At 58.0% G+C, this 12,003-nt stretch overlaps 1 protein-coding gene and 1 pseudogene across 3 annotated transcripts; one reads left to right on the forward strand and one right to left on the reverse strand.

Moving 5' to 3' along the window:
- Positions 1-12,003, reverse strand: part of LOC118700766 (zinc finger protein OZF-like) — an 83,496-nt pseudogene that overhangs the window by 23,756 nt on the left and 47,737 nt on the right.
- Positions 826-7,385, forward strand: LOC118700767 (class I histocompatibility antigen, F10 alpha chain-like). Of its 3 annotated transcripts, XM_054518103.1 has the most exons (8): positions 826-901; positions 4,856-5,119; positions 5,409-5,684; positions 5,954-6,226; positions 6,312-6,416; positions 6,515-6,550; positions 6,670-6,702; positions 7,136-7,385. In XM_054518103.1, exons 1-8 carry the CDS (start codon positions 826-828, stop codon positions 7,147-7,149), a joined length of 1,077 nt encoding a protein of 358 aa, XP_054374078.1. In that variant the 3' UTR covers positions 7,150-7,385. The 3 variants fall into 3 exon arrangements, with proteins under 3 accessions (XP_054374078.1, XP_054374076.1, XP_054374077.1); XM_054518101.1 differs by lacking the exons at positions 6,670-6,702; positions 7,136-7,385 and having other exon boundaries at positions 6,312-6,634; XM_054518102.1 differs by lacking the exons at positions 826-901; positions 6,670-6,702; positions 7,136-7,385 and adding an exon at positions 3,081-3,178 and having other exon boundaries at positions 6,312-6,634.

The following is a 12,003-nucleotide window of genomic DNA, read 5'->3' on the forward strand; positions in this document are numbered from 1 at the left end:
GTATATCCCAGTATGATCCCTGGTGCCCCAGTTCTGCTTCAGGTGGGTTCTTTTCCCAGTCTGTCCCAGTCTGTCCCAGTCCTTCCCCAGCAGCTGCTGCCATTTCCCAGATTCTTCCCCCCCCACCCCATTCCCAGGCATTGGGACCCCCCTGCACCCCCTTATCCCGCACCAACACCCCCCTGCACCCCCTTATCCTGCACCAACACCCCCTGCACCCCCTTATCCTGCACCAACACCCCCTGCACCCCCTTTCCCGGGTATCCTCCTCTCCCAGCCCCTGGATCCCCCGTTTCCGGGACCCCGGGGACCCCCGGGCCCCCATTCCCGGCCAGCCCGGGCACCTCAGCCCCAGCCTCCCTTTGCTGGGAAACCCGGCCTGGGCACGGGGCTCTGCGGCTGCTCTGGGATTTATGATCCCCCAGAAGAAAGGGAGAGAACAGCAGAGGGAGGGAGAGAAGGAGATTGGGAATCAGGGATCGGCTCCCAGCGCCCAGCCCTGCTCCGCCGGGGGTGGGACCCGCACCCGCAGGAAAAATTGGCTCCGCTGCTCCCGCTGCTTGCCCGGCTTTGGGCCGAGCCCAGCGGGGTCCGGGCAGAGTTTGAGCGCAGGGCCGGGAGTTCAGCACAGCCCGGCCCGGGGGTCCCGCAGGGCGCGGCCCTGGAGGGTCCCAGACGGATCCCCGAGGGATCCAGAGGGGTGCCAGGAGGGGATCCAGGTGAATTCCCTGGAATTCGCCCTTTTCCCCTCCCCCGCGCTCCCTCGGGCACTTTCGCTTTCGCGTCTCTCCAGCTGCGCCACAGCCGCGATCGGAGTCGGCTGCGATGGCGCCAGCGCTGGGGCTGGGGGTGCTCTGGGGGCTCCTGGGGCTCTTGGGGAACCCGGGGTGTGCGACCAAAGGTGAGCGGGACCCCCCGAAACCGGGACCCCCCTAAACCGCAATTCCCGGGCACCGGTAACCCTCTGAACTTCCATTTCCGGGCACAGAGCACCCTCTAAACCTCCATTCCCGGGCAGGGAACCCCGCTGAACCCCCATTTTGGGTCCTGTGACCCCCCTCAATCACCTTCTCCACCACCGGGACCCCCCTGTACGCCTTTATCTGGAACCGGGAGCCCCCTGTACCCCCATTTCTGAGCATTAAAACCCCCCTGAACCCCCGTTCCTGAGCACGCGGACCCCCTTGAGCGCCCATTTCTGGCCACCCAGACCCGCCTGTGCCCCCTTTGGCAGCACAGGGACCCCCTTGTTCGCCCTCATCTGGCACCAGAACCCCCTAAACCCCCATTTCTGGTCACGGGAGCCCCCGGAACCCCCATTTTGGGGCACCGGGAACACCTTGAACCCGGAATTCCGGGAAGGAAACTCCCCCTGAACCCGCATTCCTCAGCACGAAAACCCTCTGAACCCCAATTTTCGGGCACCGGGACCCCCCCGGCCCCCCTAATTCGGGACTGGGATTCCCCGCACCCCTGTCAGTGCTCTGGGACCCCCTGCACCCCCATTCCCGGCCATCCCGCCCTTCCCAGACCCAGACCCGCCCTTTTCCTTGGCTTTTGGACCCTCAGATCTCCCAAATTTCTGAAATTTCTGCGTCCCTCCAGTTCTCCATTCCCGGCGCTTCCTGGAAGGGGTTCCCAGAGGGTCTCCCGGGGGTCTCAGCGAGGATCCAGTGGGATCGAGATGAATTCCCTGGAATTCCCCTTTTCCCCGTCTCACTTTCCCTTCTCCCAAGCTGCGTCCCCGGGATCCGCCCGCCTCTCCCAGCCCCAGAGCCCCCTTTCCGTGACCCAGGGACCCCCTGGAGCCCCATTCCTGCCTCTCCCAGCTCCCAGACCCCACTGCCCACAGCACCGGGGACCCCTGGATCCCCTTTGGTGGGCACAGGGACCCCCTGGATCCCCCAGCCCGCCTCTCACAGTCTCTTCCTGGAACCTAGGACCCTTCCCGGTTCTCCCGGTTCTGCTTCCCAGCTCTCGGACGCCCCCAGACCCCCCAATCTCTGCGTGCCCCCAGTTCTCCACCCCCTGTGCGTCCTGCGGGGATGTCCTGGCAGGTCCCGGGGGGGTTCAGGGGAATTCCCAGGGTTTGCTCTGTCCCCTCTCCCTCCCCGCGCTGCCCCGGTCACTTTCGCGTCTCCCAAGCTGCGGCACCGGGACCCGCCCGGGGACCGGGGACTGCCCCGGCACCGGGACCCCCCTGAACCGCAATTCCTGGGCACGGGGACCCCCGAACTTCCATTTCCAGGCGAACCCCCCTTCCTGGGCACAGAGACCCCCTTGAACGCTAATTTCGGGGCACTGGGAGCCTCCCTGTACCCCCTTCCTCAGCCCCGATAATCCCTGCACCCCCTTATCCAGCCCCAATGCCCCCCCAAAACCCCCTGTCGCAGCCCTCCCCCTCTCAGACACCCCAGCCCCCGCTTTTCCTTGACCCCGGCACCCCCTGGACCCCCACTCCTGCCTTCCCCAGCCCCCACCCACCACCTCAACACCGGGGTCCCGTGCACCCCCTTTCCTGGGCACAGGGATCCCCTGGAACTCCCATTGCCCTCAGCCCCCTTTCCTTAACCTGGGACCCCCTGAACCTCCGTTCCTGGGCATGGAGACACCCCTGCACCCCTGATCCTGGACTGGGACCCCTCCTGGAGCCCCCTCACGCGTTCTGGGACCCCCTGCACCCCTCCCCGGCCCTCCCGCCCTTCCCAGACCGCAGACCCGCCCTTTTCCTTCACCTTTGCACCCCCAGATCTCCCAAATTTCCGGGTCCCCTCAGTTCTCCACTCCCGGCACTTTCTTAAGGGGGTCCCAGGGGTCCCAGGTGGTTCTCGGAGGGCTCCAGGGCGGTCGCAGCGGGGATCCAGAGGGATCCTGAGGGATCCTCTGGAATTCCCCCGTCCCCTCCCCGCCCTCCTCGGTCCCTTTCGCTTCCGCGTCCCAACCTGCGAGACCGGGATCTGCCCGGCGACCGGTGACGTCACTGACAGCTCGGGCTGCCATTGGCGGGCAGGAAATAGCAGCGCCAATGGCGGGGCCGGAGGTGGCTCTGGGGGCGGGGCCAGTGTTGGGGCGGGGCCAGGGCTGTGGGCGGGGCCGCAGCGGAGCAGCGCCATGGCTCCAGCGCTGGCTCTGGGGCTGCTCTTGGGGCTCCTGGGAGACCCGGGGGGCGCGACCAAAGGTGAGTGGGAACCCCGAAACCGGGACCCGCCTGAACTTCCATTTCCGGGCACCGGGACCCCCCTGAACTTCTATTACCGGGCACGGGAACCCCCCATAGCCCCAATTAGGGTCCTGTGACCCCCCTCCATCCCCTTCCCCAGCACCGGGACCCCCCTGTACCCCCTCATCTGGCATCGGGACCTCCCAGAAGCCCATTCCAGGGCAGGTAAACCCCCCTGAACCGCCATTCCCGGGCATGAGAATGCACTGAGTCCCCATTCCTGAGCACGGGGACCCCTTGAGCGCCCATTTCTGGACACTGGGGACCCTCTTGAACCCCGAATTCCGGGTAGAGAATCCCCTGAAGCCCCATTCCTGGGCACTGGGACACCCCTGAATCTCCATTTCCGGGCACCGGGACCCCCCTGTGCCCCCTTTGGCAGCACCGGGACCCCCTTGTTCACCCTCATCTGGCACCAGAACCCCCTGAACCCCCATTTCTGGTGACCGGCGGCCCCGGAACCCCCATTTTCGGGCACTGGGACCCCCCCCGGGCGGGGGGATCCCCTGTCCCCCCTAATTCGGGACTGGGATTCCCCGCACCCCCGGCAGTGCTCTGGGACCCCCTGCACCCCCATTCCCGGCCATCCCGCCCATCCCAGACCCCAGCCCCGCCCTTTTCCTCGGCTTTTGCACCCCCAGATCTCCCAAATTTCTGCGTCCCTCCAGTTCTCCATTCCTGGAGCTTCCTGGAAGGGGTTCCAGGGGTTCCCAGAGGGTCTCCCGGGGGTCCCGGGGGGTCTCAGCGAGGATCCAGTGGGATCCAGATTAATTTCCTGGAATTCCCCTTTTCCCCGTCTCACTTTCCCTTCTCCCAAGCTGCGTCCCCGGGATCCGCCTGCCTCTCCCAGCCCCAGAGCCCCCTTTCCGTGACCCAGGGACCCCCTGGAGCCCCATTCCTGCCTTTCCCAGCTCCCAGACCCCACTGCCCTCAGCACCGGGGACCCCTGGACCCCCTTTGGTGGGCACAGGGACCCCCTGGATCCCCCATCCCGCCTCTCCCAGTCCCTTCCTTGAACCTTGGGCCCTTCCCGGCTCTCTGGTTCTGCTTCCTGATCCCTGGACATCCCCAGCGGGTCCAGGAGGGTCCGTGGGTGGTTGTGGAGGTTCCAGGGGGGATTCTGGGCTCTAAGACTGCCCTGAATTTCCAGTCCGGGGTACTGGGGTCCCCCTGCACCCCCTCATCCAGCACCAATCCCCCCCTGCACCCCCTTTCTCCTCAGTCCTGCCTTCCCTCGTCCCCCCTCTTTTCCTTGTCTCTGAGACCCCCTGGACCCCCATTCCTGCTTTTCTCGGTCCCCAGCCTTCCCTTTCTTCTCCATCAAGGACCCTCAAGATTTCTATTCCCAGGTCCTCCCCACCTTGTGACCCCTTTCCTGGGCACAAGGATCCCCTGGAGCCCCCATCCCACCTCTCCCAGTCCCTGTATCCCCTTTTCCATAACCCTGGAACCCCCTGAGCCCCCATTCCTGGACACCAGGACCCCCTGCAGGCCCTTTCCTGTCCATCCCACCTCTCCCACCCTGCACACCCTTTCCTTGGCCCCAGGATCCCCAAACCCCTTCCCAGCTCTCCCAGTTCCCCTTTCATTGATCCATGATCCCCTCAACCCCCCCAAATCTCCGTGTCCCCCCAGTTCTCCACTCCCTGCGTTACCTGGATGTGGCAGTGTCAGAGCCCAGCCCGGGGATCCCCCAGTTCATGTCCATTGGGTACCTGGATGGGATCCCCTTCACGCGCTACGACAGCGAGCGGGGCCGGGCAGAGCCGCTGACGCAGTGGATGAAGGATGGAGTCGAGCCAGAATATTGGGAGAGTGAGACCCAGACCAATGTGAGGAGCCAGCACATCGATGCCAGGAACCTGGAGACACTGCGGGAGCGATACAACCAGAGCAGGGGTGAGTGGGGGGAGCTGTGGGGCTGGAATGGGATCTGTAGGGACAGGTTGGGATCCATGGGGTTGAGTTGTAGATCCATGGGGCTGGGATGGGATCTGTGGGGTTGGGATTGGATCCATGGGGTTGGGATGTGGATCCATGGGGCTGGGATGTGGATCCATGGGGCTCCAAGTGGCTGGGATGAGGCTCTGTGGGTCTCCATCAGACTCTGGGGCTCCATAGGGCTGGAATGGGTCTCTGTGGGGCTGGGACACAATTCCATGGGTCTCTGTGGGTACAATCCCCCCAGGTCTCCACACAAGGTTGCAAGTTTCTGGCTGTGACCTCCTGTCCGATGGGAGTGTCCGTGGATCCCACCAGATTGGCTACGATGGGTGGGATCATATCTCCTTTGACCTGGGATCCGGGAGATGGGTGGCAGCCAACAGCGTTGCTGAGATCACCAGGAGGCGCTGGGAACAGGATGGGACCGTGGCTGAGAGTTGGACGAATTACGTGAACCACATCTGCCCCGAATGGCTCCAGAAATACGTCAAGTACGGGCAGAAGGAGCTGGAGCGCAAAGGTGGGAGCAGAATTCCTGTGGGGATTAGGGATTTGGGAATGGGGGGCTTGGGAACACAATAATTCCTGTGGGAATTCCATGGGTAGATCTCACCCCCATGCCATTCCTATGAAATTCCATGGTCAGATTTCACTCCCATCCCATTCCCATGGAATTCCGTGGTCAGATCTCCTCTCCATCCCACTCCAGTGGAAATTCCATGGTCAGATCTCACCCCAGTCCCATTCCCATGGAATTCCACGGATGTCTATCACCATTATCCATTCCAGAGCCCCCTGATGTCCACGTGTCCGGAAGAGAGGAACACAGGACGCTGATCCTGTCCTGCCACGCGTACGGATTCTACCCCAACACCATCACAGTCAGCTGGATGAAGGGGAGTGAAACCTTGGATCAGGAGACGGAGTGGGGCGGGATCGTTCCCAACAGCGACGGCACCTTCCACACCTGGGCCAGGATCGAGGCGCTGCCGGAGGAGCGGGAGCAGTACCTGTGCAGGGTGGAGCATCCCGGAATGCCAGAGCCCGGGATCTTCGCTTGGGGTGAGGCTGGGAATGTGGGGATTGGGAATTTGGAATTCCCAAACGGGGATTCCCCTCCCCCTCCTCACTATCCCGCGTTTCCCAGAGCCAACATCTGGCGGGAATCTCTCCATGGTGGTCGCTGTGTCCGTCATCGCTGCCATCCTCATGCTCATCTTCATCGGATTCGGCGTCTGGAAGCTCCAATCCGGTAACACACGGGATGGGGGTCGGGAAGGGACACGGATCCACCCGGCACCGTTCTGGGAATCCTGTGCCACCGATGCTGATCCCACTTTGTTTTCACAGGGAGGAGGGACAGGAATGGATACAACCCGGCAGCCGGTGAGTTCCAATGGCGGATCCAGCTCTGGATCCCCTCTGTGTGGATCCCAGGATGGATCCTGGGGTTAATCCCAGTGTGTGATCCATGCTGGAATCTCATGGATCTTCTCTTTCTGCAGGAAAAGACACGGGAACCAATGGCTTGAGCACAGGTACGGAGCAGGATCAGGGTGGGATTCCAGAGGAGGATTGGGGCAGGATGGATGGACTGGGATCAAGGAGGGATTCTGGATCAGAGCAGGGTCCAGAGTCAGATCAGGGGGAATTGTAGAGTGGGATTTGGGCTGGATTCTGGAGCAGGATCAGGAGGGATGGAATGGAGCAGGATCAGGTTGGGATTCCAGAGAAGGATTGGGGCAGGATAGATGGGGCGGAATGGGGTGGGATGGATGGATGGAGCAGGGTTGGGGCAGCATGGATGGAGTGGGAACAGGTGGGATAGGTGGAGCAGGATTGCAGCGTGACTGGGGGGGGGTCAGGTGGGATTCTGGAGCAGCTCCTGCTCTCCATGGGCTCCAGCCAGGTCCATCCTGTGGAATGGGGACAGGGACAGGGTGACACCGTGACCCTCTCTCATCCTGGCAGGAATCAGTGCCTGAGCGATCCATGGAGCTGGATCCTGCCCCTTCCCTCTTCCCGGCAAAGCTGAGAGCTGCCAGCAGAGCTCATCCCACTGCTCCCACCCACCCCACAGCTCTTGCTAACGGATCCATTTCCCGTTTCCCAGTGTTTTAAAGGCAAGAACCACAAATAATCACAATGCTTTGCTTCTGGTGTGAAATTATCCTGCTTTGGGCAATAAATCCTGCTTGGGGCAATAAATCCGGGTTCCCTCCTCCAGTGTCTGGCAGTTCATCTCTGGGAGCCAGGAATGGGAATGGGGTCACTGGGACAGAGATGGAGACACTGGGAGCAGGGATGGGGACACCAGGACTGGGATGAGGATGCCAGGAGCAGGATGGGGACACCAGGAGCAGGATGGGGACTTGCCAGCCATGCTCCATCCCCCGGGATTCATTTCCCACTCCATGTCCCATGTCCGAGGTGTCCCCAGGAGGGTTTGGCCACATTGGGCTCCTGGAGGGGCAGTGCAATGGGGGGAGGGGCCAGGCCAGGCCTCATTGTCCCCAGTGGTCCTTGAGTGTCCCAAAATCAGGGCTCGGGATCTCAGAGAGGTTCCCTGGCCATGACCATGGCCATGACACAAGCACGAGATGGCCATGAGATGAGAATGACCATGAGTGACACAACCCTGAGATGACCATGGGATGACCATGACTGTGACCATGACACAACCACAACCCTGACCATGAGATGATTTGGACCAAGAGATGATCATTGATTGGCCATGGCACAACTGTGGCCTTGAGGTGACCATGTGTCATGGTTTGACACTGGCACAATGCCAGTGCCCCCATGAAGATACCCAATCCCTGGTAGCTGCTGTGAGATGTGACCAGGAATAAGCAAAGCAGGCTCCTACTTAGGAAAGAAAAGAAAACAGAACTTTATTAACTACTCTACAATTACAAATAAAAAGGAACACACACACAAGGAAAATGAAAACCTTACAAATGCATTTCCTCCTCCCCCCACCAAATTTCCAACACAATGCATCTATTCCTCAAATCACCAACTCTCAGTCCAGAACCACCCTTCAGGCAATCAATCCTCAGTTCATCAAGAGGAGAGGAGTCCTTCTTGTACCATGGGCTTCCCCTGGAAACACAGCTGAAGCCTCGTGTGTTTCTGTGTCACTCGTGGCACCGCCCGGAGTGCATCTGCCGTCGTGACCTCTTCCTTTCATGTCCAGTGCTCTCACCACTGAACACGGACCAGAGCTGCTTCTGGGGTTGTCTTTTAAGGATGCTCTGTCCCGATCCAAAACAGGCACAGTCTCACCTTTGGGACACCTGTCCCCACAGTCTCACCTTTGGGACACCTGTCCCCCCCATATTTTTTCACCCCCTGGGGCCGAGGGGCACCAACACTGAACCCTCTTGGTTCTGAGGCCATTGCCTCCCCCTAGATGCAGTCTCTGTGTCACAAGGAACGTGGTTCTGTCCATGGCTGTACAAAAAGAGTCCAGCAAAAGCCACTCCATCATCTCTTCCCACTAGGATTCTTCTCTACTCTTCCACTACTTCTCACTCACCCAGACTTCTCTCACACTTGCACATTCTTTCCTCATGTTCCACTCTATCTTCTAGGAGAGGTCAATGATCTGTAAAGTTCTCATTCTCGAAAAGGGGTTAAAAGCTCCTACAAGCGGCCGGCTGAACCCCCCCCTTCTTCTCCGTCCCAGCCGTGCTGCCGGCACAGGCCCATGTTTATCCATGTTTATCCAGTTTCAAAGTTACAGTCCCAGGCAGCGTCTCTCTCTCTCTCTCTCTCTCTCTCTGTGTCTCTCGGGGGGGCTGCCCGATGGCTCCCGTGTCTCTCTCTCTCTCTTCCACCCTTCCACCCCCGGGCTCAGGCCTACCTCTCCCGGCCACATGGCTTTCCCCTCTACCTGCCCAGCCAGCAGCTGGGCCGGGGGAGAGACCCGAACTCTTTCCCGCTGGAAACCCAAAAGGGCCCTCCCAGGGGAGAGCTCTGCTTTTAACCCCGTGTTCTCAGAGGCGTGTCCATGTCCTAATGGCCAGGTTAAATGTCAATATTAAAGCCTGAATATCCATTGGCCAAAACACAGCATCCCAAAAAACACATTTCCTGTCAAACCACCACACCATGAAGTGACAATGACATGATCATGAGATGACCATTACAGTGAGATGACCCTGAGCATGAGATGATGGTGATCAGCAAATGACCATGACCATGTGAAGGCCATGAGATGACTGTGAGCATGAGATGATCACCACCATATGGCCCAACCACAGCTGAGAGATGGCCATGATAAGATTGTGGCAAATGAGTTGAACATGAGATGATCATAAAATGACCATGACACAACCAGGACCATGGGATGACCATTACAATGAGATGACCATGACTGTGAGATGACCATGAGCATGAGATGATTGTGACCAAGAGATGACCATGAGATGATCGGAACACACCATGGCCATGTGTGATCATGGTCATGACATGACTGTGAGATGACTATTACAGTGAGATAACCATGAGAATACGGTGATGGTCATCAGGAAATGACCATCACCCTGAGATGGCCATGAGATGACCATGACCATGACACAACCATGATCATAAGATGACCACTACAGTGAGATACAACTGTGACCATGAGATCACCGTGACCATGAGATTATAGTGACCAAGACATGACCACAATGCAACCATGGCCATGTGGTGATCAAGGCCATGAGATCACCATGACTGTGACCATAATACAACCACAACCATGAAATGATCAAGATCATGACAAGATTCAAGAGCTGACCAAGAGATAACCATGACCATGACACAACCACAGATGTAAGATGACCATGATGTGACTGTGGCCATGAGTTGACCATGAGGTAACAATGAGATGACCATGACTGTGAGCATGTGATAACTGTGACCAAAGACCATGAAATGACCACAACACATCATGGCCATGTGGTGATCAAGGCCATGAGACAATTGTGAGATGACCACAACCATGACAGGATTATGACCATGAGATGATCATGACAATGAGATGACCATGACCATGGAATAACCATGACTGTGACACAACCATTGCTTTGATGATGTGATTGTGACCATGAGATGACCATGAAATGACCATGAGATGATCATGACTAAATTATGGCCATGGGGCGATCAAGACCATGAGATGACCTTGACCATGCAATGACCATGACACAACCATGACCTTGAGATGACCACGCGGTGACCATGAGATGACCATTACAGTGAGATGACAGTGAGCATGAGATGATGGTGATCAGGAGATGACCAAGACCATGAGGACCATACAATGATCATGACACAACCGTGAGCATGAGATGTTTGAGATTAGGAGATGAACACAATATAACCATGGCTATGAAATTATTGTGGCCACAGGTGACCACAACCATGAGATAATGGTGATAAAGAGATGATTATGACCACAAGATGACCATGACCACGAGATGACCATGACCATGAGATGACCATGACCATAACCATGATACTAATTTGACAGAACTATGACCATGACTGTGACCATGACCATGAGATGATGGTAATCAGGAATGATATGAGCATTATGGTGAGTTGACTATGAGCATGAGATGATGGTGATCAGGAATTGACCATGACCATCATGGTGACACCATGAGTGTGATGGTGACACGACTACAACTGTGACATGACCATGAGCATGAGATATTGAGACCAAGAGATGACCATGAGATGACCATGACTATGACCATGACACAACCATGACCATAAGGTGACGAAGAAATGTCCATGACTTTGACCATTTTAGAAAGTTTGTTCTCAGAGGCGAAGGGTGGAATGTGGCGGTTTGACAGGAAATGTGTTTTTTGGGATGCTGTGTTTTGGCCAATGGATAGTCAGACTTTAATATTGGCATTTAACCTGGCCATTAGGACATGGACACGCCTCTGAGAACACGGGGTAAAAGCAGGGCTCTCCCCTGGGAGGCTCCTCTTGAGTTCTGGTGAGGAAAGAGTTCGGGTCTCTCCCCCGGCCCAGCTGCTGGCTGGGCAGGGAGAGGGGAAAGCCATGTGGCCAGGAGAGGTAGGCCTGAGCCCGGGGGTGGAAGGGTGGAAGAGAGAGAGAGAGACACCGGGAGCCATCGGGCAGCCCCCCCTGAGAGACACAGAGAGAGAGAGAGAGAGAGAGCCGCTGCCTGGGACTGTAACCTTGAAACTGGATAAACATGGATAAACATGGGCCTGTGCCAGCAGCACGGCTGGGACGGAGAAGAAGGGGGGGGTTCAGCCGGCCGCTTGTAGGAGCTTTTAACCACTTTCGGAGAATGAGAACTTTACAGATCATTGACCTCTCCTAGAAGATAGAGTGGAAGATGAGGAGGGAAATGTGCAAGTGTGAGAGAGGTCTGGGAGAGTGAGAAATAGTGGAAGAGTAGAGAAGAATCCTAGTGGGAAGAGATGATGGAGTGGCTTTTGCTGGACTCTTTTTGTACAGCCATGGACAGAACCATGTTCCTTGTGACACAGAGACTGCATCCAGGGGGAGGCAATGCCTCAGAACCAAGAGGGTTCAGTGTTGGTGCCCCTCGGCCCCAGGGGGTGAAAAAATATGGGGGGGACAGGTGTCCCAAAGGAGAGATTGTGGGGACAGGTGTCCCAAAGGTGAGACTGTGCCTTTTTTGGATCGGGACAGAGCATCCTTAAAAAAGACAACCCCAGAAGCAGCTCTGGTCCGTGTTCAGTGGTGAGAGCACTGGACATGAAAGGAAGAGGTCACGACGGCAGATGCACTCCGGGCGGTGCCACGAGTGACACGGAAACACAAGAGGCTTCAGCTGT

This window comes from Molothrus ater, chromosome 33, assembly GCF_012460135.2.
Source record: "Molothrus ater isolate BHLD 08-10-18 breed brown headed cowbird chromosome 33, BPBGC_Mater_1.1, whole genome shotgun sequence".
Taxonomy (NCBI): Eukaryota; Metazoa; Chordata; class Aves; order Passeriformes; family Icteridae; genus Molothrus; species Molothrus ater.

Bases quoted from the DNA above. Each gene is read 5' to 3' on its own strand.
- LOC118700767 (XM_054518101.1), top strand. From the start codon at position 826: ATGGCGCCAGCGCTGGGGCTGGGGGTGCTCTGGGGGCTCCTGGGGCTC. The intron at 902-4,855 runs GTGAGCGGGACC...GTGTCCCCCCAG, and splicing joins CCCGGGGTGTGCGACCAAAG to TTCTCCACTCCCTGCGTTAC. The intron at 6,227-6,311 runs GTGAGGCTGGGA...CGCGTTTCCCAG, and splicing joins GCCCGGGATCTTCGCTTGGG to AGCCAACATCTGGCGGGAAT.